This window comes from Danio rerio, chromosome 7, assembly GCF_052040795.2.
Source record: "Danio rerio strain M-AB ecotype USA chromosome 7, GRCz13ab, whole genome shotgun sequence".
NCBI classification, from domain to species: domain Eukaryota; kingdom Metazoa; phylum Chordata; class Actinopteri; order Cypriniformes; family Danionidae; genus Danio; species Danio rerio.
In genome coordinates, this window is record NC_141027.1 from 33,154,758 (window position 1) to 33,182,199 (window position 27,442).

Consider the following 27,442-nt stretch of genomic DNA (forward strand, 5'->3'; position numbering starts at 1 on the left):
GCCATCCTCCACCCCCAACCCCCCTCTCCATTTACGTGCGCGACACCTCTTCTTCCTCGGGTAACATGCCAGAACTGTTGCCCCGATCTGATCCTGGACCTCGCAATTCACAAATTAAGCACTGGTTATGTGCATATGTTTTGTATGCCCATTTTCAAAACTTATGCACATATCCAAAATGCGCATAAAAATAGGTGGATGGAAACATAGCTAATGGCTAATGGCTACAGGATTCCAACAGACTTCAGTATATACAGTTGAAGTCAGAATTATTATATTCCTTTTAGTGTGAACTATGCTTTAAAATGGTTGTGCTGCTTAATATTTTAGTGAATTTTATTTTAATGTTTTAAATGAAAACACTTTTTAAATTCTTTATAAAAACATTCTAAACACATTATCAAAGTTTTTAACCTTTTTATCAACAAAAGCATCAATAAAATTGTAAAGATTTATTACAATGTGGAAAAGTTGAAATTTTATCTGCTACCATTCACTGCTCCTTTTACAGTAGACTACACTGTAAAAATATATGACAATAAATCATGACAACAACAGTTTTTATGTTACTTTAACTTGATCCTAATAAAAAAAATGATTTGATTCCACTAAACAATTTAGGCTGTCAGAATGTTTTACAGTGTAAAGTAGTCAACAATTAAAGAGGATCAAAAAAGTTTTTCAAAATTGTTCTAAGACAAGAAAGGGTGTTGTTGAATAGTTTCAGGACACTTTGATGAAAGCTGATGATCTGCTTCAAATGTTGACTAGTGTGGATTCTGAAATTGTAAGTTGAGCTGGGGTGTTGCTGCATTGAGGTTCACCTCAGAGTTTAGATGTGTTGCTCAGACGTGTGGTCTTGGTGTAAGACGTCATGCGTGGGACTTGCTGTAGGAGGTTTGCACAAGGCCATGTTATGCGGACCATTCTGCTCACCTGTAAAGAAAAGGAAGAACACGCTAGCAGGCAGAGAACTCATTGTACTTCAATAATATTAATATACTGTGAAATTGAAAAGAAAATCTTGGCAGGACAGCTTGAGGATGTATTCTTGAGGTTGTTTTAAAGGAAAGAACAGTTGCACAGGGTCAAATTTCCTTTTATGATTTACAAATTCATTTTTCCATTCTAAAACTAATTAGAATACACAGTGTAATGTATAGGATACCATATTGGGTGTAGTAGTTGTGACATCATTCTGGTTTGTGACTTCTTCTGTTACAGCACTTGTGGTAACTGATGCTGAAGTGATTGATTAGCTCAAGTTTCTTTCAGAGAGGAGTAATGGAGCAACAGTCCACATTTATTTAGTTGAGGTAGTGTGAGACTGTTAGGGCATAAAAAGGAGAAACAAACTACAAAATATTGTTTGGCATAGAGTATCATTAAACTGCAAGGAGAATGAATGAGTCAGAGAAGGAATGATCGGATGTGAGAAAAAGAAAATGTGATCCAGATCCTATGTTGTTGTCGAACAACAGACTGAGGCATAAATGCCATTAAACATAAGGACATCCTTTTTATTTTATTTTATACTTTTCCAAATGAACCCACCTTCTGTTGACATCAAAAACACCACAGACGTGCTGCTCTGTTGGGTTAGACTTGTTCTTTTGGTTGCCATTCTGTTAACTTTTCTGTTTGTGTGTGTGTTCACTGTTAAGAGCTGTTTACATTTAAAATAGCTGCCAAGTTTTTCCTTATTGGATTTTATAGATTATAAACAATACTTCTTCTATACTCTGGTCAGATCGTTTGTCAGGCAAAATCCCCACATGATCAACTCTGCCATTCAAATGGCTCTGTAATTTTTTAAACAATTTAATATGTGTATTCTGCAAGTATGTATCAAACAGTCCAAAAATATCAATTAAAACTTTTAAAATGGCACACAATAATATAAAATATGAAAATTAAAGTTTTATTTAAAACAGTGATAAATACAAAATATTTGTCAGCAAATCTGTATGAGGGGCGAGGCAGTAGCGCAGTAGGTAGTGCTGTCGCCTCACAGCAAGAAGGTCGCTGGTTCGAACCTCGGTTCAGTTGGCGTTTCTGTGTGGAGATTGCATGTTCTCCCTTCGTATGGGTTTCCTCCGGGTGCTCTGGTTTCCCCCACAGTCCAAAGACATGCGGTACAGGTAAATTGGGTAGGCTAAATTGTCCGTATGATTTACAAAGAAACTTGTGATATTAAAAAAAAAAAATAGATTTGAAAACATTACAAAAAAAAAAAAATTTGTAAAAAAATCATCTCTAGACTAAGAGTTATTTTCTAATCAAAGCCTATACAAATTGGGTCATAAATGGTGAAGAGCAAATGTACATTCCTGCAATGTCAGGGGCTATTAACAAAACCATGTGTAAAAGCAAATGTGAGGCATGACACCAGTGTTACCAGATATAACAGACTTGTTAATGCCCAAAATATTACATTAATATTTTATTTAATTTTAATTGATTTAAATCGACATTAACCTAGCTACTTTAACTGTCTTAATTTTAACCATACAGCATGGAACACCAGCAGCCACAGAACCACAACATAACCAGATAACATCAAAACACTGCCCCCTCTAACCCACAAACTGCATTACCTACACTACACGTTAAAGTATGTTTTACTTTCGAAATGGGGTGTAAATTCATCCTATTTGGCATTTTAATTTAGTTTGAACATAATTAGGTGCTGCTTGTCAAGCAGACAACGCTTTATGTTTGTTCTTGCTATTCAGGAACCACCACCGACCCTTATGATACAAGTTTGCTTATGGAGAAAATTAAAAAGCGATGTAGTGTTTGGCTGCTCTGCATCAGTCTACTTATATCACTAAAACATGTACACTATCAGTCAACAATTTGAAGCTGTTCTTTTTTTTAAAGAAAACCGTTCTGTTCATCAAGGTGGCATTTATTAAATGTAAAAAAAAAAATTAATTGTTAAATATTTATTAATTTTAAATAACTGCTTTCTTATTGTATCTAGTTTCAAATCTAATTATTACTCCAGTTATTATTCCTTTGATAACTTTTACCATTAATGATATTATTAATAATGATAATAATAATAATATTAGAGTGAATTTCTGAAGGGGCATCACTGTGGCGCAGTGGTTAGCACGATGGCCTCACAGCAAGGATGTTGCTGGTTGCTGTACTCCCCATGTTCACATGGGTTCACCTCCGAGGGCACCGGTTTCCCACACAAGTCCAAAGACATGCAGTATAGGTGAATTGGGTAAGCTCAATTGTCCGTAGTGTGTGTGTATGGGTGTTTCCCAGTGATGGGAAACAGCTGCAGCTGAAACAGGGAAACAGGGAATCTGCTGTGTAAAACATATGCTGATTAAGTTAGCGGTTCATTCCACTGTGGTGACCCCTGATTAATAAAGGGACTAAGCCGAAAGGAAAATGAATGAAGGAATTTCTGAAGGATCATCTGTCTCTTAGGACTGCAGTAATGAAGCTGAAAATGAATTATAAAATCACTGGAATAAATGATTAAATTAAATGATAAACTAGTTTTGAACAGTTATAATGCAATAACATTTCACAATTGTACAGTTTGTACTGTCTTTTTGATGACATTAATGCAGCTTTGGTGAGCAGGATTAGCTTATTTTAAAACATTTAAATATCCTACTGACCCTAAACTTTTGACTAATAGTGTACTGTATATCTATATAAAGAGTTCTTGTTGCGAGATCCTCAGTGCAACTGTGGCATCCTGAAAAATGTTTTCAACTAGAAACACTGTATGTATGCCTGTTAAAATAGTGTCTTCATTTGAAATAACAAACTTGAGCACACAATATGTGTACAGCCCCCAAGGAAAGCTGCTTTTGGATGTAAACAAAGGGCTTTTTAAATGAATATTGCTTTACTTGCTGATTTCGTCTCTCTCTCTTTCTCTCCTGCAGTGGGTGGCGTTTGCATCGCTGTTCTTCATTCTGGTTTCCATAACCACATTCTGCCTGGAGACGCACGAGGCCTTCAACCCCATCATTAACCGCACATATGTGAACACTCAAGACAACACCTCAAGGTTTCACCTGGAGACAGAGACGGTGGTCTACCTAACCTACATTGAGGGAGTGTGTGTGGTGTGGTTCACCTTTGAGTTCCTCATGCGTGTCACCTTCTGTCCAGACAAAAAAAAGTTCATCAAAAACACCTTAAATATTATCGATTTTGTGGCCATCCTGCCATTTTACCTGGAGGTAGGCCTGAGTGGGCTGTCCTCTTCTGAAGCCAAGGATGTTCTGGGTTTCCTCAGAGTGGTGCGGTTTGTTCGGATCCTCCGAATCTTCAAGCTGACTCGCCACTTTGTGGGACTGCGTGTATTGGGACACACTCTCCGCGCCAGCACCAATGAGTTCCTCCTGCTCATCATCTTTCTTGCTCTCGGAGTGCTAATCTTCGCCACCATGATCTACTACGCCGAACGAATCGGCGCCAATCCTAATGATCCACGTGCCAGCGAGCACACCCACTTTAAAAACATTCCCATTGGCTTCTGGTGGGCTGTCGTGACCATGACCACGTTGGGATATGGAGACATGTATCCTCAGACTTGGTCAGGTATGTTAGTGGGCGCATTGTGTGCTTTGGCTGGTGTGTTAACCATCGCCATGCCTGTGCCCGTCATCGTCAATAACTTTGGGATGTACTACTCTCTAGCCATGGCTAAGCAGAAGCTACCAAAGAAAAAGAACAAGCATATTCCCCGTGCCCCTCAGCTGGGCTCAGCAAACTACTGTAAGTCTGCCATGAACTCGCCCCACCACAGCCCACAAATCAGCGAACACTGCGCTCTTGCTGCCCAAGAGGAGATTTTAGAAATGAACAGAGCAGGTAAGGACACTTGTTTCAGTGTTTTCCCTCTGAATTAATAGCAGAGAAATGTGATTTAACCTTTTCTTTCCTTCCACCTCACCGTGTTTCTAGACCTGCCTGAAATCACACATGTAACCTGTTTTCAAAATCTCATTTGGGAATCGTTCAAATACAGCTCAACCATCTGGAGACATTATAAAATCACATCACGCTGCATTCTGTTCCGTCTCTTTAGAAAAACGCACAGAGAAACAAACACACATCTTCACCATGGTTGCATAACGACCAATGCCCTATGCAATCTTTTGCATGTCTATATGTTTTTCCATTCGACTCCTGCGAGGATACATTTCATCCACCCAGATAAACAGTGGCACGCTCATTCAATAGCTTACTCTTGATTTTGTCTATCAGCTTGTCTTAAATACACACTGCTTGTATGTCAGTATGCAATAATTATTAGTTTGCTTTTGGGAGGTTATCCAACATTTGATGGTATGGCTTTAAGTAAGTAGCTATGCGTGAATATTCTTGCTCAAGGGATTGGTTAACCAAAAAAGGAAAATTCTCTCATTAATAATATTAATAATAATTAATAATTCCTTACATTTATCATTTATATAGCACTTTTTTAGAAACACAAAGCGCTTTACACAATAGGGAAAGAGGGGGGGGGGGGGTAATCTCCTTATCCACCACCAGTGAGCAACATCCACCTAAATGACGCGACGGCACCCATATTGCGCCAGACAGCTCACCACACACCAGCTGATTGGTGGAGAGAAGACAGAGTGATGAAGCCAATTATGATATGGGGATGGTTAGGAGGCCATGATGGACAGAGACCAGTGGGTAAATTTGGCCAGGATGCTACAGGATGCTGGGATTTTTAATAATCACAGAGAGTCAGAACCTCTGTTTAAGATCTCATCCAGAAGACAGCGCTCACTGAACTATTAATTTACAATCACGTCACGTATATGACTTTCTTTCTTCAGATAAACAATCAAACACACCATTTCACAAACCACTTTTGTAGTTTACGTTTTTAAAGTAGAGATGCTCAAAACACAAGAGGTTACATTAGTATCTGTCAGTAGGAATCAAACCACTGTTTTCAGCATTGGAGTTGGTTGCTGCTACAGTATGCTCAAAATGCACCTACATCACTAGATGCCCTGTGTTATGTGATCTCCCATCTGGGTCACGGAACAAGTGTAGCCCCTCTGGTTCCACTTGAGCAGCTAAATGCAGGATTCACACTGTATATCCAGCATGAGAGCCCGGTACATTAACAAGAATAACACAGGGGCACAGGGGTTCCCAAACTTCTCCTTATGAAGAGCCAAAAACCAAACTAGATTGAGGCTAGTGGGCCAAAGGAAAGTTTAGTTGCCATGGGCAATTTCCTTACTTATTTAATATTTAACCTCCTATAGGGCTTAGTGGCCACATCCATGGACAGCACATTTTAGCTCTTAAGGGGCTATTTAAAATACTTTCAATGTTTATATTTTGTTACAGACATACAGTGTCATTATGCAACTGTTGTGCAGCATATGAACTGTTTAAAAAGGGGAATTTTTTTTTGTTTTTACTCATTTATAGTCAATACATGTTCAAAAAAAAAACTATGTTAGATATGCATTACAAAAAAATCAGAAAAAAAGTTTTTTAAATTCAGACCACGAGTCCACATATATGGACATAATTCTTTTCTGAAAGTAAATCATATTAAAAGATGATACTAAGGTTTTTATTCTTATTTGGTTCCAGTAAGCCCTTAAGGCTTAAACTTCTTAGGCCTTAAGAAGTTAAAGTATTTAATAACTAGTTTTTTCCTTGATTTGTTCACCGATCTGTCAAGTGTCATTGTTTACATTTTTTAAAAATCAGATTCATTTACAACATTTCATTGAAATATTTTATTTCAGTTTTTTTTTTTTTTTTTTTTTGTAGCTCAGCAATGAAACAAACAAAAAAAGGTTATATCAAATTAAAAATGACGATCTCTTTTAAAGGCATTCGCCCCAACCCTCTCCATCTTTCTCACTATCTTCTCAGATGGGATGGTGGGCCAAATCAAAGGTTACAATGGGCCAACTTTGGCTCATGGGCCCTACTTTGGGCATCTCTGTTCTAGTGTCTGTTGCAAGTGAGCTTTTTTGAGATCAAGGGAGTGAAGTTTACTGGCACAGGTCTAACTATAGCCTATGGAGTGCATCAATGCAGATTCCCAATACATTGACAGCTCATTTGAGTGTTATAGTAGATTTGTGGTTAAATTACAAAGTGAAAAAAACCCTGAATTTGCTGCCTCTCCACCAAGCACTCTCGTGCAGTATGCAGAGGACACAGTGAGAGGGCCGGACTAACATAAATAAGATATATGTCAAACCACTCCATCCCTTCTCAGCATTCTTACCATGAGTAAGTGGTGGTGAGTGCCTTCATTTGAAGCACTCATTTAGAGATTGTATAGATGGATCTGAGAGAAGTGAAGAGATGGACTTGATAGCTGTGTCTGTTCAGACTGGGTACAAAATCTCTTATTAGTCTATGAGAGTAATTGTGTCATTGACTCCTTGATAAGTCTGACTGGAGGGAATTCTCATGGTGTAAATGGCATAATTACATCCCTGCGACGAATAATGTGGAATATAACCCACGTGTTTTCAAGACATTTGATGTCAAGGATACCCCGGATAGTGTAATTCATGTAAAGCTATAGATAAAAAGGCCCTGCCCTTTACTCAATATTATGTTTCGGTTATATTAACATACTGAAATTAAACTCTCAGCAACTTCTGGCTGACACCTTCATTAAAGTATTGCTTTACACGTATATAAGGCATGTAACACTAATGTTTATTTGCTTTTCTTTTGTGAAATTGATTCATTTTATCAATATCAATATAGAGAAATAAGAAAAAGTATCACAGTAATCATAACGCTGTTTCGACTGTACACTACCTGACAAAAGTCTTGTCGATCCCAGTTGTAAGAACAACACAAAATAACTTGACTTTTAGTTGATCATTTAGAAAAGTGGCAGAAGGTCGGTTTTTGCAATGAATCATCTGTTGAACTGCATCTCAATCATCACAAATACCGGACCCAAAATTCTCACAGAAATCAGTCAAGTTTTGTGAAGGAAGAATCATGGTTTGGGGTTACATTCAGTATCGGGGCATGTGAGAGATCTGCAGAGAGGATGGCAACATCGACAGCCTGAGGTATCAAGACATTTGTGCTGCCCATTACATTACAAACCACAGGAGAGGGCAAATTCTGAATTCTTCAGCAGGATAACACTCCTCCTCATACTTCAGCCTCCACATCAAAGTTTCTAAAAGCAAAGAAGGTCAAGGTGCTCCAGGAATGGCCAGCCCAGTCATCAGACATGAACATTATTGAGCATGTCTGGAGTAAGTTGAAGGAGAAGGCATTGAAGATGAATCCAAAAAATCTTGATGAACTCTGGGAGTCCTGCAAGAACGCTTTCTTTGCCATTCCAGATGACCTTATTCATACGTTTTTTGAGTCATTGCAGAGATGTATGGATGCAGTCCTCCGAGCTCATAGGAGTCATACACAATATTGGTTCTTTTTCCACTCCACCATGACTTTGTATTCTATACTGGATATTATTTCTGTTAAGTAACAAGAGTTTTGTCAAAGCAAAGTTAGACCTTACTGTCCTAATTAAATAATTTAAAAATCAAATCAGGATTATATTATATTTTGGTAAAATAAGCATAATCTTGAGGCCTTATAAGCCACTTCTGATACCAAAATGATCAACTAGAAGTCAAGTTATTCTTTGTTGTTCCTAAAACATGGATAGACTTTTCTCGGGTAGTGTACACTAGAGTTTTTAGAGCAGATTTCTGATGGATCAATTAAGACTGAAGACTGCTGATTATTTAGCCTTGTACGGTGTACCCCTATAAAACTTTTATATATTTAAAAAGTTATTTCACAATATTTTTATATAATACAATTAAAATCAATAAAAACCAACATACATCTAGACCAAATGAATGCTAGAAAACATGTTAAAAAAGTAAAACAAAACATAAAATGTCTACATTTTCTGTAGACCCCTGTTTGAAAACTCCTGAGTTAATCCGATTCCTGTGTCTGAACAGTGATATCAGTGGACCATAGTTCTCAGGGTCATCCTATTGTTATGAGAGTTTGTGCCAAGCACTGAACCGTGACAACTCACTCAATGAATAATGATACTATTAGCAACAAACTCAAGTATGTCAGATATGTGTTTGTTTAGTCATCCCTCCTGTGTTTACATACGTGATCTTACTGTCAGTGATCATGGTTAACCGTTGACATTAAGTGAAAGGATGGGTTATGCCTTCTGTTTTCACACAATCTCTTTATTATTTCATTCTCTGTGTTTTTACACTGCACTAGAGCCTGTTGCTATGGCAACAGTGTCCAAGCAACCGCACAATAGGAATCGCGCTCTGCAATGAGCTGCAGTCATTCACTCTCCTCGCACGACTCCTTTGCAAACGCACACACACACCCTGTACGATGGTCTGAGGATGAATGTAGGATAAATCAATACAAAGTCTACTGTTAATTGGCACACTGTTTTCAGGGATAAAATGTTTTTCAGGCATTCATCTGCTCCATCTGTATTGTTTAGATGAGAGTGAGACACATAATGGATAAAGAATCCAATTAAATGCTAGTCGCCGTGTCCATAAAGCATACTCTGTACATTAAGCTTTCAGTTTCCTCTCGTTTACTCACTCTCTCTTTAGCGCAGTCTCTCTTGTAATGAGTTTACAGATGGCACAAAGGCCTTGATTATCAGCTCCATCCATTTGACTTTGGGCAGAGAACCGTAAGATTCACCAGCACATAGAGCGAAAGCATCTGTTGAATTGGCCACGGTTGCAGAGAAGCACGGCAAACACTCCGCAGCTCCATGATACACACACACATACACACACACAATCACTGTTAGAGGTGAGTCAACATTCTGTCCTCCATAGACGGTGCCTATATCCATCCCTGTCGTATAGTTATTTCTAATTCTGAGGTCTCCTGAGAAATACGAGTTGTGTAATTATCATTATGCTCTTGGCCCTGCTTTTTATTCTAAACGCTCCACTCACACTTAACACAGCCAGCATAATGGTATTTTAAGAGCTGCTCCTGCTCTCTCTGTAAACTGTGGCATTCACACATTTACAGATAACAGAGAATGTAAATATTGTAATATGTATCATTATAATATCTGCCTTTGCTATATGTATATACAGGTTGATGGGAAAGTTTCGCATATTTGCATAAGAATTTAAATTAAAGGTAACACTTTAGTTTAAGTATTAATCTCACTATTAACTACTGGCTTATTACATGCTTAAGATGTTGTTTAGGATAGGTATGATCTAATTCCTCAGCCCTAATCCGACTCAATACCTAAACTCAAACTACTACTTTACTCACTCATTCATTCATTTTCCTTTGGCTAAGTCCCTTTATTCATCAAAGATAACCACAGTTGAATAACCAGCCAATCTATTTAGCATATGTTTCACACAGCGAATGCCCTTCCAGCTGCAACCAATCTCTGGGAAACACCCAAACACTCTCGCATTCACTACGGTCAAATTAGTTTACTCAATTCACCGACAGCACATGCCTTTGGACTGTGGTGGAAACCGGAGCAGCACCCAGAGAAAACACTCAAGAACACAGGGAGAACACGCAAACTCCACACAGAAATGCCAACTGACTCAGCTGCGACTCAAACCAGCGACCTTCTTGCTGTAAGGCGACAGTGCTAACCACTGAGCAATAGTGTCACCCAACTACTACTTTAATAACTATTAAAAATAATTGGTACTTTATTGAGTTAAAACTTATTAGTTAATGGATAAAATAAAGTGTGACCAAACTAAAGTGTTACTTTTTTGAAAATCACGTACTGTATGTACAAATTTCCCTGTGCTTTTAAGGGTTGCTGTCTGGTTCCTCTGGTAACAGCAAACAAGTTTTAAGGAAAACCACTTGTAGTTATAAGAAAAACAGAAAGTTATGAGAGAATATTCATGTTTTAGGTGATCCGTGCCTTTAACACATGGCTGAATTAGGTATATTCAGCCTGCAGTCGTGTATTACTGTAAATGAGTAGTTTTTCTCAAAATTGTCATTTACTAGGTAGTTTTAAAAATTTTTGCATTTTTACTTTCCCTTGAGTACATTTTGAGTGCTGTATTGGTACTTTTACTCCACTACTTTCCTTCAACCTGCAGCCAATTCAATTCAATTCAATTCAGCTTTATTTGTATAGCGCTTTTACAATGTAGATTGTGTCAAAGCAGCTTCACATAAATGGTCATAGTAACTGGAACAGTGTGGTTCAGGTTTTAGTGTTTAAGTTCAGTTCAGTTCAGTTTAGCTCTGTTCAGTGTGATTTAATCATTACTGAGAGTTCAAACACTGAAGAGCAAATTCATCGATGCGTAGCTCTACCAATCCTGAACCATGCGAGGCAGTGGCGACAGCGGAGAGGGAAAAAAAACTTCACCTGATGGGAGTGAAGAAAAAAAACCTTGAGAGAACCAGACTCAGTTGGGCACGACCATTTTAATTTCTCCGCTGGCCAAAAGTCTTGTGCAGAACTTCATTCGCCGTGGTTTATGCTGGAAGATGGCCTCAATGAAGACTCGTCTGTCCCTGGAGCGTCGCTGGAATCAGACTCATGTTCTCCACTCCCCACGACCATCAGCGCAGCAGCAGCTCAGGATATGGCCTGGTCCCGGATATGGAATCCTTGGGATCATCACGTCGCTGGTCTTGGATCCAATCAGTGACTCCGCCTAATCTGAGGACCTCGGGATGAGTATCCCCAGGTGAAAATAGAGAATAAAGAGAATAATTAGCGTAGCTGCTGTTCATAGTGTATATAAGCAAGATGTAGAAGCCAGTGTGGAACCCGCTAGGTGATGCATTGAGTGTATGCTTTACTAAACAGATAGGTCTTTAATCTAGTTTTGAACTGGGAGAGTGTGTCTGAGCCTCGGACATTACCAGGAAGGCTATTCCAGAGTGTAGGAGCCATGAAAGAGAAGGCTCGACCTCCTTTACTTGATTTTGCTATTCTAGGTACTACCAGAAGCCCTGAATTTTGAGATCTTAAGGAGCGAGTTGGTTTGTAGCGAGACAGAAGGTTGGTTAGATAAACAGGAGCTAGATTATTTAGAGCTTTATAGGTGAGAAGTAATATTTTAAATTCAATACGAAATTTAACAGGCAGCCAGTGTAAGGAGGATAAAATTGGGGTTATATGATCATATTTTCTAGACCTGGTCAGAACTCTGGCTGCTGCATTTTGTACTAATTGAAGTTTGTTAATAGAGGATGCTGGGCAGCCAGCAAATAGAGCATTACAGTAATCCAGTCTCGAAGTCATAAAAGCATGGACTAGCTTTTCTGCATCTGAGATGGATAGCATATTTCGTAATTTAGCGATATTTCTCAGATGAAAGAAGGCAGTTTTTGTGACATGGGATATATGGTTTTTAAAAGTTAGATTGCTGTCTAATATGACACCCAGATCTTTTATAGTAGAGCTAAAGCTAAAGCAGCCACTACTTTATTTTATCCTGTTTATGGGGATTTGACAAATCAGTCCAGTGATTCCTGTCCAAGGTAAATCGCATCAAAACAAACGACCTCAAGACATGACCCAATTGACGCAGCCGAGGCTCGATCCAGTGACCTTCTTGCTGTGCGGTGCTGTGAGGCAGCGCTATCCACTGCGCCACCAATAATATGTTATTCATATTAGCTTTTTTAAAAACTGGATAACGCTGAGGAGGGAGCTGGAAGTGAGGGGGTTGATGAAGAGAAAGAAGGATTTGAAGAGCAGAAATAGCAGTGAAGAAGTAGGGCAGGAGCAGCAGAGCCCCAGCAGATCTGTCCTTTACAGAGCTCTACCTCTCACATGTAAATAACAGTCAATGTGTGTGTGTGTGTGTGTGTGTGTGTTTAAACTCAGCAGCTTCTCATTCACACATAAATACAGCTGGATATTACTGCTTGAGCAGACAAAAACAGTCTGCAACTTGAAGCCAGATTTTTTTTTCTCCTCACTCTAAAATAGCCGTAAGATAATTTATACAACTTATATTGTGTTTAATAAGATATATAGCCTATAGAAGTGGTCTAAATTTATCTCAGCTCTAGGAAAACATTGTTTTTTATTCAAATATAATGTTACATTGATGTATATTTTCTAAGAATAGTTAGAATAAATAATTTACACTACTGTATGTGAACACACATATTGTTTACATGGGTAAGAGCTAGGTTTAGGGGTAGTATTAGTTAATCATTCATTCATTCATTTTCTTTATCGGCTTAGTCCCTTTATTAATCCAGGGTTGCCACAGCGGAATGAACCACCAACTTATCCAGCAAGTTTTTATGCAGCGGATGCCCTTCCAGCCGCAACCCATCTTTGGGAAACATCCACACACACACACACACACTGATACACTACGGACAATTTAGCCTACCCAATTCACCTGTACCGCATGTCTTTGGACTGTGGGGGAAACCGGAGCACCCGGAGGAAACCCACACGAAGGCAGGGAGAACATGCAAACTCCACTCAGAAACGCCAACTGAGCCGAGATTCAAACCAGCGACCTTCTTGCTGTGAGGCGACAGCACTACCTACTGCGCCAATGCCTCGCCTTAGTTAATCAGTTTATACAATAAATATATGATAAATGCAAAACAGGACTGTATACTTTTAGATGTGCTCCGCATTTCAGTTCATTTTTAATAACATTTTTGAGGAATGCACAAGAGGTAAGACCACAAATCAAACACAATGCAAGTCAATGAATTGAATAAATTATTATATCTTAGGCGTTGTAAATTAGTTCACCCTTTTTCCTTTTTTTCTGTTGATTACCTCATACCTTAACTCAGGTTTAGTGTTTTCCTTTTTCGTGAAAACATGTTCCACATACTTTGATTGTTTGATAAAACTTGTGGAGTCATTATGAGCAAATGTTGCCTTCGAACATCACTTTTGGCCAGTATATTCCACTTTAATAGACAGAACTGAATGGAGGATCATCTTCAGATGAGTTTTGATGTTTGATACATTGCCTAGCTGAAAAAAAAATTGCTACCATTTCATATTTCCATATATTTCAGACTTTTTAACAAGTAATAAATTATTTATGTGCTCGACAGACATCTCAAATGTTTCTGCGACAGCTGCTAAATCCAGAATGCAGCAAAGACTAACTCAGTTATTAGAATATGGAACATAAAAATATCAACTGATACTAATTCCTAATCTTTCTGCTAATACATTTTACACTAAAAGATTTACATTTTACAATATTGATTTTATTTCTGCTAAACTTGCTCATTCTTTTTTTAAATGAGGAGACGCCTAAGCTAAAATATTTCAGACTGAAATATTACTTGAACTTTTGTTTATCAGAGTACAATAATAGTTGAGTCATTTTTAAAATAACCACGGTGGAGAAAGAAGGTTTTTTTTGTTTTGCCTGCAGGATGAAAGAGAAACAGAAACAATGGTAGAGAGAGTCAGAGGAATGCCTGTTCATCAAACTATTCATAAAGATGAGTCATATCATCCTTTCTCCTGTTTACAGACTCTCCATCAGCCTTGAATCACTTCACTACTTTTTTTCTAGTGTGTGTGTGTGCGTGCATGTTTTTAAGTATCGGTGTGCCATTTGCTCATACTGTAAATGTGCACACATGATGAATAAACACATACAAATTCAATGCATATATCTTCAGCCTTGAGATTTCTTAGAATCCACTTATTTCGCAGTTGCAGATTTGTACATGTTGAACTGGTTAAATAAAAAGGCTTAATATTTTAAATAATTTAAAGTGCACCAATTATAATAAAATCACATTTATAAGGGGTTTAAACAGTTGTGAGTGAACAGTGTGTGAATATAGCCAGCTTCTAATGGTAAACATTTATTAATTCCATTTGTTTCATTATCTTACTTGATAAAAATAGTCTTTAAAACGGCTTTCTCCCTTTGTACATGACATTTGAGAGAATGGAAAGCATAAACACCACTGAGTGAGAAGCAGCTGTCTGCCATTAGTTTTCCTCTGCTGAAGATAATGTCAGTGTATTCTATGATTATAAAAGTGGAGTTAATGAACACTGTAATCTCCATAAGCCCCTTTTACACATTCAGACCTTTTCCGGAAAATTATCGACAACTTTTTGAAAATATTGGTACATTTTTTGGGCAATTTTCCGGAAAGAGAAGTTGTAACATTACCAGTAATTTGCTGGAATGCTGCTCTGTGTGAGCGCAGAAGGAAAATTGCAGAAAAGAGCGTGTTTACGATTAGAACAGACTGACGTGAGACGTCAACTCCAGCCCACCAGAACATTCAGACGCACTCACATCTGCGCTGTTTATAAAAATAAAAGCCTTTGAATATTTTTCCAGACACATTTAGCTGCTAGATGTTAGTCAGTTAACGTCTCTATGTTCCTTCTTAATGCCAACTATGTACAAATGTATCGATAAAATGCTTATCATAAATCGCTGTTTGTTTATCTTCAAGCTCTGATTCAGTTGCTTGATGCATGTGCAGAAGTGCTTCGGTGAGCTCCAGCACACACACATATTACGTACATCTCGACATGTGAAAGTGTTCCTCCATATGCCTCATCGAAATTGTTCACAATACTCATCTTTCTACAAAATTTGTAATCTAGTTAAACGTGTAAACATTTAGCTGCAGTTCACACTTCTGCATTCGAATGTCTCTGGGACAAAGCAGCTGCATAAATGCTAAAGCTTTATAAAAGTGAAACTATCAACAAAAGCCCGACCTCTTCTATATTTACAAATACAAGCGCAGCCGTTTAGAGCTTATGGGTAATGATGTCAGAATTTACCAGTATTTTGGAATGGATGTGTGAACAGTCTTTTCCGGAAAAATTCCAGAATGTTCTAGCTTTTTTTAAATTTACCATTAAAGTCCTTCCGGAAACTATTTACCTGTATCACTGTGTAAAAGGGGCAATAGACTGCCTTCTGCTGAGACACTTCTGTTTTTACATTTTTTCACAGAGATATCGTTAGTCCTGTTTAGAATCTGCCAGTATTCTGATGCATATGCATTTGTAGCTCCAGTCTCTTTTGAAAATTGCAAATTCTCATTTAAATTAAAAGGAACAGTCTCAAAAATGGCAAAATTAGGATCAAAGCCTTAAAGGGGCTGTTTCCAAGCTGAAACGTCACATATACTTGTCAAAATGGTCATAATAAGTAATCATTTAAAACAATAAATGAAAAGTTATTTTCAAATCCAGCCAATATTCGGAGTGGCTGGTTTTGACTGAACTAAACAACAGTAATATAGGCAAGATAAATGTCATTTTAAAGTTGGAGTCAGGTTTGGGCAATCTAAAAAGATAACAATTCAATTTATTTTAAATAGGAAAACTAGTGAATAATCTGGAACTAGTTGCAACAAAATAACTAGTTGAAGATATCTTTATATTATTATTTTTTACAGCGTATCAGTATGTATTCATATGGACTGTTTATTTTAGTATAATGAGTGAAAAATGAAAAATAGCTTGGGCTGTATCATAAAGTATTAGAAAAGTGGTTAATTTGACTCAATATCTTTACTGTATCTGAAGTCTTCTGTAGCGTTGAGTGGAAACACAGACAGTCTGGTGCATTCATCAGAGTAATAAAAGATGTGCTGATGTCATTCTTTTGAAACTTTACAACAAATTAAGTTGATCCAGTTTCCACTTTTTGAAAGTGGCTTTAAAAGTAACGTAGTGAACATTTTTAAATGGCATATCGATGTGCCTTTTGATGCTGTAAAGCTCCAGTTCCCATTTACTGTGATAACAATCAGGACACATACATTTCTCCTTTTATTTTTCACGAAAGAAAGATAGTCATTGGTGTTTGCACAGTGACACAAAGTTGACCAAAGAATTACATTTTGCTCATAAATAAATATGATTTGTATATATTATAATTTTAATAAAATATTTTTGTGAGGGTCAGCTTGTTTGTTGACATTTTTAAAAATGGGAAAAAAAGGCAACTACATCATATCACATCTTTAAAGATGGTGCTTTGTACAGTAGCACTTCAACCACCCCTGAGAAACACTAAAAAACCATTACTGAGCTTATTGGGTTCTCATTCCTGCAGGCACAGGATGTCAACATGACGTCATATTGATGTTGTAGCCCAATGTCGTGAGGACATTGGATATTGTTTAGAAATGAAAATTGGGTTGACGTCAGGCTGATAACAATGTCCAACCTAAAAATCAACCTGATATCAACATCTAATCATGTTACACCTTTAAGCTGTGTGGACGTTACTACTATGACATCAATCAGACTTTAGATTTTGGCCACTTTTCAACACAACCTAAAATCAACCAAATATCTGTCATTTTATTTTGTTATTGGACGTCAAACCAAAGTTGTCCTTAGACTCTAGCTAGACATTGAATTTGGGTCACCTGACATCATGACCTAAATCTAACCTAATATTAATGTCTTATGATGTTGTGTGCCTGCTGGGATAGCACTTAAATTGGTAAAACATTTGGTGATATTTCAAAAATTTCACAACCTTTGGAAACCCAGACGATCCAAAAAAATCTCTTTTTGTACTATTTAGCAACATTTTTAGATATATTTTGTGTATGGGTGTAGTATATCTCCATTGACCATAATGAAATGTAGCCTCTCTAATAGTTCCAACTGGATTCATGTCCTGCTTGAATAACTGCAAAGTTAAAGGCTGTTGTTCTTGCTGATAGATGCTTTTCTGTTGACAGTAATATGTCAGACAGAGCGTTCTTGAATCAGTGTTGGCGATACAATGGAAAATCCAGGTGGAAGATATGAGAGTTCACAGCGCTCACTCCCTGGAGGAGCTTTGGCCGCTCTCTTCTTTCTCACAGGTCTGATCGATGAGGCGTAAATCCACTGAGCAGAAGCTTTTGGCTGCCAGAAAGCTCACAGGTGAACAGGCTAGTTGCCACGAGCTGTTTCTATATATTACACCATGGCTGGAGGCTATAATTTACTGCTCCTCCCTCCATCTCTTAGAGCTAAATCAGACCTGCACCCTGCTTCCCAGTCCAATTTTTTATCTTAAGTAATTCAAATGTTTGTTTTTTTATCTTTTCTAAATTGAACCAAATATGTTTTGGTCTTAAAAGCTCCAGTTGCAATTTACTTGGTAATCTAATTACAATATATTGAAAAAAAATCTGTATGTGGAAACAGGGTAAAGGGTATTTATAAATATTCAGTACCAATTTTACAGCAAAATTTTTTGTATGTGGGTCAAATACAAGGGATAGTTTAGATTTTTAGATATTTTTTGCAACCACCAAACCTCATCAATTCACAATTTTATTTTTATTTTGTTTATAAAAGGTTTAATTGATTTTTTTTTGTTATTTTTTTAAATTCCGAGATCCTGCAGGTTGCATTTTCATTGCCAATCTCAAGCCAATTGTACTCATTTGTTTTGGTTTAGTTTGGAATTTCCCCAACCAACCCAGAGCCCGGGGGATCAGAGTGAGTGCTCCGACTTGGCCCCACCCTGATTCAAAATGTTTAAGTTTTGTATCTTTTTTTAAAAACATTATTAGTTACTGGACAAAATGATTCGAGAAGAAATAGACTGAACTGGAGGCCTATGCTGTTTAATCAGTGAAAAGGCATGTACCATAGTAAATTTAGTTGTTCTAAAATAGATTTGAAATAGTTGTTCAAATAGAGTTTTTGTGACTACAAGGAGAACATTTTTAGTCAAATCCATGGTTCTTAGTCACACATAAAATACAACTCAATAGCTAAAAAAAAAAAAAAAAAAAAAAAGTTATATGTAACACAAAACATAATGCCAAGGCTCCTGATAACATACTCAGGTCTAATGAAGCAAAACAATTGGTGTGTGCAAGAAACTGAACATTACTTACAACATAATTACAACCCAGGCTCATTCTGAAAACGTACCTCTATATACATTCATGGAGCGCGCCAAATACATCCCAGGACCTGCGTTGTTTTTTGGTTTGTTTTTTTTTTTCAGTTTTTTTGCTTTTGCGAATGCCCAGGGGTCACCGAGTACGCTTTTTGAGAAATTTCTCTTACAAATGCATTCGCCCTTGTTGTTCTAACGTAAACTCACCAGAGGCCGTTGCAGACTGAATGACTGACTGACTGACTGACCAATTGACTGGAATTGTTCTCCACCAGACTCGAACCCCTTGAACTGCGTCTCAAGTCTGCGGACGTACAAGGCAAGCTAATGGGACAAAATGGTAAAAGTGGGACAGCCGCCTATACGGGGACAAGCGGTCAGCTGGAAAACGCAAAAAGGAACAGCGTCAAACCAGCCCGTTCATTTAAAAAATGAAATTCAGCCATACGTAGGTCTGGCTACATAATTCTTGATTTCCATGAACTTATATAGGGCTAAGTTTTCAGAATGAGCCTATGTTGCATAATTACCCTAAACCAAAATGATTTGGGGTGGGGGGTGGGGTGGGGGGTGGTAACTATCCCTTTGATTAGTGTAAAGGTCTAGAACGTAAAGAAACATCACAGTGATTGCAGTTGAGGTAATTTTTGTTGTCGAAAGAGTATGCTTTAAAACAAACTGGTCATAACCCCAACATATATGCATGCAACCACAGCATACATTTACATGTCAACAGCAGGGCTTCCCATAATCTTTTCTCATCCATCTTTGCTCCCGCTTACAGTACATCAGTTTTGATGTATCGCCATGTTCTTCTTACATGTGCTTGTGTGTTTGAAGATCCCAAAGTGAACGGTGAGGCAGCTAAAGCAGCTCTGGCCAATGAGGACTGTCCCCATATAGACCAAGCCATTTCCCCTGAGGACGGCCAGATCTTTAACCCCAACGAGCCACGGGGAGACACTCCATGCTTTCTGCTCAACGTTGGCAGACGGTCCACAAACACTGGCACCCGAGTGAGGAAGGGTATGTAATCTCTGCGTGAGGCGATTGCCTGACACACACACACACAAATGTATTTACATCATGTGCAATACAAAATAAACAAAACAGACACAACCTACAGACAAGCAGAGCGCGCCCACAACAGACAGTTTATAATGATGGAATAAAAACTCTTACTTTCTTTACAAACAAGACCAAATTTTGTCTTCAATTTCCACCTCAGCTGACTCAGATTTTAATTACATTGGCTTAAAAATGGCCTCTTTTTTATTTACCGTATTACACTGTAGTCCAAATTGCTCATACGTAAATAAGTGATGGTCAAATGAAGATCCTTCCTTGCACGCTTCCAAAAGTCACATTTCTCCAACCCTCTTCTCTTTTAACATATTGTAAATACGTTTTTTTTTTCCACACCACGCTGCATTACGTCATATTAACACACATACAGCTGCCTCTTGGGGCCAACCTTAATCTTCCCTTTTTTCTGTTTTTCTTTGTTGTTTGTTTGTTTTTTACTTGTTTCTTCCACCACTGTACATTGTTGTGGTCTGTCCCTGTGTTTGTTCCTCCTTCCATCTCTCTGGTCTTCCTAATGCTATCCGATTGGCTCATAGCCGGATTGTTCTCAGGGAGGTCAGGGGCGGAGCCGGCCGGCCCGACGCATGGCACACAGGGTTACCCACTGCTGCAGCTAGGCTGGGCGCACAGCCCAGAAGACGGCCATGCCAGGGTCACCACCTGATATCCATGCCTGTTCAAACCGTGCTCACAGCAGCCTTAGATAAACATAAGACCCCTACATGCTATGTAGCTTCACAGGCTTTCCATTGACATCAGCAAATGTAGTGATATATAACCCAGCGTTAGTTTTACTCCTGCATCATCAGATCACAGAGCGACCACATAAAATTGATCACATTCGAAAGAATTTCCATCCACCAATCTGTCACGTGACCATTTTCTAACCAATAGCGCTGTCTGTCTGTGTCTTATGACATGTTGCTCTGTGTGAGCATGCTCTGTTTGACTCCAGATCTTACCCACAGCCAAAATCACCACAAGATCACCAAGCAGATCTACACACACTCTTCCCAACTAATATTTTTTGTGATTTATCTGTGTCTGTGTGAGTTGAGATGTTTGTGTGGGTGCGTGCGTGTGTGTGTGTGTATGCATGCAGTGTTTGTTGGATTGCACTGTTGTTGTTTTTTCTTTGTAGCATATTGTTGTGCATGTGTTAGGACAGTCTTGCGGCCTTGCTGCACAATCTGTCCTGATGCCTGTATGGTATTGGATGAGAAAGTGAAAACTTGGTTTTGCACAAGGCAAAGGAGTATGTAGAGATGCTGTAGACACACCAGGCAGTGACATGACAAACTCTTTCATTTTGAGTCAGTGAGCTACAAGTGGAGAAAGATTTCTAATCTGTATTAACCAAGTCTCTGCTGTAGGCTTCTAACAATGTTATACTCTTTAAACAATCATATCTGATCTAGGGTTTTGGAAAAAATCCACAATCTGATCGCAGAGATATTAGATTTTTCATCACACATATACTTAAGCATAAAATGAAGAGTTCAGATGCAAAACCCTCTAAATCTATCAAACCTCTTTTCTTGGAAATAAGCATTTTCTATCAGGCTCCTTTGATTAGGTTCATAAGTTTCATTTTAGATATAATGACAAGGTTATTAGGCGGTAAATAAAATAACTCTTTTCCAAAAATGTCACTTTAGATAATTATTTGGTTTTTAACAAGGTAGATTTTGTTTTATTGCGTCAAAACCGGCTAAATCCACTTGTGCTTTTTTGCAAACCCTCTAAATCCACCTAGACAGTGTAATTAGTTGTAAAATCATTAAAGATGCAATTACAAATTTTTTTAACAAACATAAAACACATTACACAAACCACTTAAAACACCTTCATTCCGCTGTATTAACCTCTGACGAACCAGACTAAGCAGAAGGAAAATTAATGAATGAAATGTGTCGAGTGCGCATCAATCAATAACATTAAAATTAACCTGAATTAAATCTTAACAATCTGCGTTCATTTCTGATTTCGAGATTTAGATTTAATGTAAGTACAGCAATAAAAACAAGCTTGTTAGATTCAAATAATGTAGTTTAAAAACTTTGCGAAACATCAATATCTGTGCATTGCCCATTAATATAAAAAAGCTTATCAGACTTAGGTAATATCAAGTACTATAAATAATGAATAGTTTTATACATTTTATTTATCTTTTAAAAAACAGCTTACATTAGCAAATAAAACACAAGGTAGGCCTACTGGGCAAAAGGGGGATGCCTCTGAGGGCCTACTCACACTATGCCATCCGTACCGTGCCCAGGCCCGTTTCCCGGATCGTTTGAGAAGTGTGAGTGCGTTGAATCGGGCTCAAGCACGGTTCACTTGGCCGGCCCTGGCCCGGTTGGAAGAGGTGTGCCTGAGCGCGGTACACTTGGGCTTTGGCGCGGTACGCTTGTGTGTGAGCGCGAAACGCGCCAAAGCCCGAAACCGAAAGCGAGACGTGACTTTTAAGGGACTTTTTGATATGGATTTATTAATCATTCTTACTGTTCAGTGATCGCAAACTGCCGTAGTTTATTAAAGACAAGAACTCCTCACAGCACGCCAGCTGCGCGCCTTCAGCAGATCTCCTCATTCCTGCAGCACGAGAGCTTAATGATTGTTTATGAGCGCCAAAAGTGGCGGATCTGTTCGGTAAAATATCTGACTGTGTGTCCCCGCATCCCTAAGGACTGTTTGGCGAAATATTTGACTGCATGTCACTGCATAACAAACGACTGAAAGGATATAACTAGAGAAATCTTCACTGTGCTGCTAAATGAGAGCGTATGGCAAGCCGTTTTAACATTTAAACCTTGTTCTGACTATCCATAAATATATTTAGAGATATAATTATATATTTTGACAAGTCATTATTATAATTCGACTTGTCAGAATGACAATTAGAGATATCTGCAATTACAATTGTACTAGTACGAAATCAGATTGGAGATATCTGCAAATATATTATGACTAGTCATATTCCTCCATTGACTTCCATTGAAAAATATTTGCAGATATCTCTAACTGAGTTTTGACTCGTCAAAAATCCAATTCAAGATATCTACAACTGTAATTCGACTATTAGTAAATTAATTAGAGATATCTTCAAATATATTTATGGAGTCAGAACAAAGATTTAAATGCTAAAAAGGCTTGCCATAGAGAGCGCTTCTGAACAGCGCAGCAGCGATGACGTAAGCGTGCCGTGGCCCGGTATGGTGTGAGCGCGGGCCGTCGGGGGAGACGGGAGGGGGGACAAGCGTGCTTTGGCCCGGTTCGAGGCAACTGTACCTAGTGTGAGTACGGCCTTAGTCTCTTGTTTACCCCCATAGCATCCATGTGGGATAAAAGAACGGCATTTTAACTTCATCTTTCTTGAAACACAGTTGCCATTTAAAGTGTTGTAAATCGGACTCAAAGTAAATGCACAAAAAAAAAAAAACTTTATAAATGCATGCTATACTTCCGACTGTATAAAGTGTTTGCATCTATTAAAATTGAAATCGAAAGTGGAATAAAACAGTCACCTCATAAAAGCCGGCGTATAAGCGCACCATTACATTGAAAACATATAATTTAATTTGCACAGTCAGATTGGTTTTTGGGACATGACGGCTTTTACTGTGAAAGGCAAGTGGTGTTTAGCGGCTTTTGCAAACAAACTTCACTGTTATTTCTGAATGTGCTGAGGCTGGGATTTAGATGATTTGAAGCAAAAGTATTTGTTGAACATGTACATCTGAACTCTTCAAATGTTTTTTAATGGTCAAAATGACTCAAAATGATTGTGAAGGTCATTTAAAGTGCTTAAATCTGAGGTTTTGACCCTGACAAATCATCCGATATGACTACCTTAAAGTGAGTCAATTTAAAGTTAATCTTTAAAAAAAATGCCTTGCAATCCACAGTTTTCGTTGCTCGCTCTAATGCCGGATTAACCAACTGATCTCTGTGCATGCCCTCACACAGAGACTGCATGCCATTTTAAACCCTTTAAACCTGACCCATAGCAGCCAACATGGTGTGGAGCAAACTGACAGAGGTCAAGACCAAGCCTTTGTGTCTTAGCAACTGCCATGTGCACATTTCTCTCCACTAAACCAAGGTTATCAAAAGTCCCGAAGCCTGGGCACCATATCCAGCAAGGCCCGAACGCTGGCCGAGGTGGTGTCGATGTCCACCGGGTCCTGCATCCCACCTGTTCTCCTGCGGCGGTCCCATTCTCCAATCCCCTCCATTCTGTAATAAATGGAGCAGTGGTGTAGTTAGAGCTCTTTCCTTGGGTCTTCCTCCTGTCCTGCTGCTGTTTGATCTAGTTTGGTCTGTCTTGTTTTCTGGTCCTTGTCTTCTGGAGCTTTGTTTTTGTCTCCTCTTCTCCTCTTCCTCCGTCCGTTTTGCTTGTTTCTTGTCTTTACGTACCGACTAACTCACACAAAGCCATCAGAGAGAAAGAAAACCTCCAAAAGATCTCAGGGAAATTTGTATGGATTTCCTAGTTGTATCAAACTCAATAGAAGAACAGGGATGAGGAAGGTAAACTTTTCTTTAAGAGCACATTATTGTTCTAGGGGGCACATCATAACTGGAAGAACTAATGAGGCAAAGCCTCCCTTCAAATGATTGAAATCATGAATTTACTATGAATGTTTACTTATAAATCCTCTCCCATTTGATTATATTGTCTGACACCTGGAGGACAAAATAATAGCCACTTGTTTTTTTGTCAGTTTGCTTTTTGTGTAGTTTCTACGTTTAAATGGTATAATTCCCTTTTGGTCTGGTGAAGTCTTCCTTCTTTCTCCGTCGCCTCTTTAACAAGAACCCAGGTAGGAGCAATCAGGATTTCCTCTTTCTCTCCTCCGCTGTCTACGGCCAGTGTCTCTCCTTCCTCTGCAATTCTTTCATTCTCCCTGTGCATTTCTGTCCATCTTTCTTTCTCCAACCTCTTTAGCCCTGGATTGCAAAAGCAACCCAAATGAACGTTTTTTTTTACTATACTGAAAAGGAAGTCTTATTTTCTCAGCCAATTTCCTCCTTATTCTTTGAGCTGAATGAAAACAAGGCCCAATGGCAGGATGACCCTGAGCAATCCCATCCTCCCCTGTATTTTCTACTGCAGATCCCTGCAAAGAGGAAACTGCCCTAGTTAAGTATATGCAGTCAGAGGTGCTCAAAGTGACCTGAGAAGGCAGCAGCATCTCAAAACCTTGGATTCCCTTCTCCAGCATTGCTGGACTCCACAACGGCCAGAGGGATTTCAGGCTGGAATCCACAAGAGGGACGCATGTGTAGAGAGAGAGAGAGCACAATAGAGGATGTTGCTAAGCGGCGTTTTTATTCCCAATCCGATGGCGTGAGGGACCCAACGGACAAGGACTTTTTTAAAGAAGACCTTAAAGACCAGCGAAGGAAGAGTGTGACCAATGGATGGCTTTAAAGCCAGCAGAATGCATTTTTATAAACACAGTACTAACGATAGTACCTGCAGTGACAGATGTAGTGGACTCTTACCTGTTCATTTTAGCATGAGCTGCATGGTGTTACATAAAAAGAGGAAAATATTCTATATCTGTTATGAATATCTGTACAGAAAAAAACAACATATTTTCTTTCAAGAGTTCCTGACTTTTGCAGAATTGACATGTAGCCATGGATACGATGAGATGTTCAGAAACCATGTTCTTTATTTGAGCAACAGATCTTTCTTCATTCTGTCTTTGTTGTTAACCACATGACTCAGCTCTGGTCACATTGACCTCACATTCTGAACTAAATGCTAGTGGTTAGAGTGTAAACTCCACCTTTCGACTTTGTTTCTGTCTGGCATGCTTGTGATTTTGGATCTTATAGACAAACAAAAAAAACTGAGCAAAATGAGTTACTTTTCTGTTTTATGTCATAATTATTGGTGAATAGATCCTGTGCAAACTGTCGTGAGCAAATGTTTATTTCACATATCAAGTGCAGACTTTTGACAGTGTTATTTTTGGAAAGAAAACAAGCGAATATGAAAAACAAGAGAAAAAAAACAGCATCCTGTTGAGATATTTTCCATTTTCTCATTACTTTTAGGTACTAAAACACAAAGAAAAGCAAAAAAGGCAGATGTATATTTACATTATAAGAGAATTGTATGCAATTTAGAACTTTGGGAACAAAAAGACAAAAAAACAAAAGTGCATGCACAATGTTATGCAACTGCATAGAAAAAAAAGAAAGAAAAACATGAGTACAAACAAAGCATGAAATAAATTTTGTATGAAACCTGTTAGAACGCTTGGGTTATTTTCTTTCCCTTTACTGCAACGGAATGTTTGATTAATTTCTGATTCTCTCATTGGACGATGCACCAATGCTCTCTTTGACCTGAAATCAACAGGCACAAAGAGCTGGATTGGAAGGGTCTTTAATGCGAGTGAAAAGAAAATGAAAAAGAGTGTGTCTCCAGGTGGAGCAGCATGGCAGACTGCGCTGATGAGCATGCTGATGAATTAACCATTAACATTTGAAGGAAACACCTGCATGCTGCGAACGAGCTGAAGTTTTTAAAGAAGCGCTGCCGTCGACATTCAGTAGACTCTGCTCAATGAGGTATGATGCCAAAGCCTGCCTTACGCCTGCTGAACGTGCCTGCTAGACGGCATTAACCTCACCCTCTGCTCTCCTTTCATCCCTTCCTCCTACTCCTCCTAACCCCTCCATCTCTCCTCTGCACTGTTTGGCACGTCATTCGCACCCTGCTCACCCGTCTTTGTTCTGGAGGTGTCTGGGTAATAACTCGTCTGTTGTCTCTCTTCTTTTTTCATGTCTGTAGAGGCTTCTCGGCAGGGCCGGCACAATCCGCCTGCATACTCTGTGTGTGTCATGAATCGTGGTGTTCCTACCACTGTGTGCATGGCCCAGAACACCCCTCCCACCTCCTGATAGTCTGTTTGTTGCACACGAATGGATGGAAGACCACTTTCAGCACATTTAAATCTATTTCAGAGGGACATTTTGTTGTGGTGGCTGGTAATATTGTCAACTTGTAGTGGTGTGTAAAAGGCTGTCCTGATTTTGCCAAGTGGTTGATGTTCTGAGACTAATAATTTCTATGATGTATATGGGACGACAACTGTCTTAGCCAATCAGCTTTTGTGATGTCATCAACTTTGTAAAATGATTTTTTTTTAATCCTCTTATTTCCCACATAGAAATCTAATATGTGGCAATATATACAAATTAGATGTATGGCATACAAGTTCATATTAGCATTTATATATGTAATATATGCATCTATACATATATACAATATATATATATATATATATATATATATATATATATATATATATATATATATATATATATATATATATATATATAGTTATATATATTGGGGGTAAGGACGTGATAGGGGCACCTCAGCCAACGAGGGCAGAGGGGCAGTGGCTCTAGTCACCGGGCCACCCCCTGTGCACGGCCCTGCT

At 38.5% G+C, this 27,442-nt stretch overlaps 1 protein-coding gene across 8 annotated transcripts in view; it reads left to right on the top strand.

Moving 5' to 3' along the window:
* The window catches only part of kcnc1a (potassium voltage-gated channel, Shaw-related subfamily, member 1a), a 61,473-nt gene extending 34,435 nt beyond the window's left edge, over positions 1-27,038 (top strand). Inside the window, exons 2-6 of one of the 8 annotated variants that reach the window (XR_015494856.1) lie at positions 3,921-4,581; positions 4,681-4,854; positions 19,728-19,913; positions 20,510-22,243; positions 23,269-26,241. Coding sequence is in view for 6 of the 8 variants with exons in the window: in XM_087259677.1 (XP_087115803.1) it covers positions 3,921-4,854; positions 19,728-19,913; positions 24,079-24,218 (1,260 nt within the window). In the remaining 2 variants the exon portion in view is untranslated. 8 annotated transcript variants of the gene reach the window in all.
* The last annotated feature ends 404 nt before the right edge of the window (positions 27,039-27,442 follow it).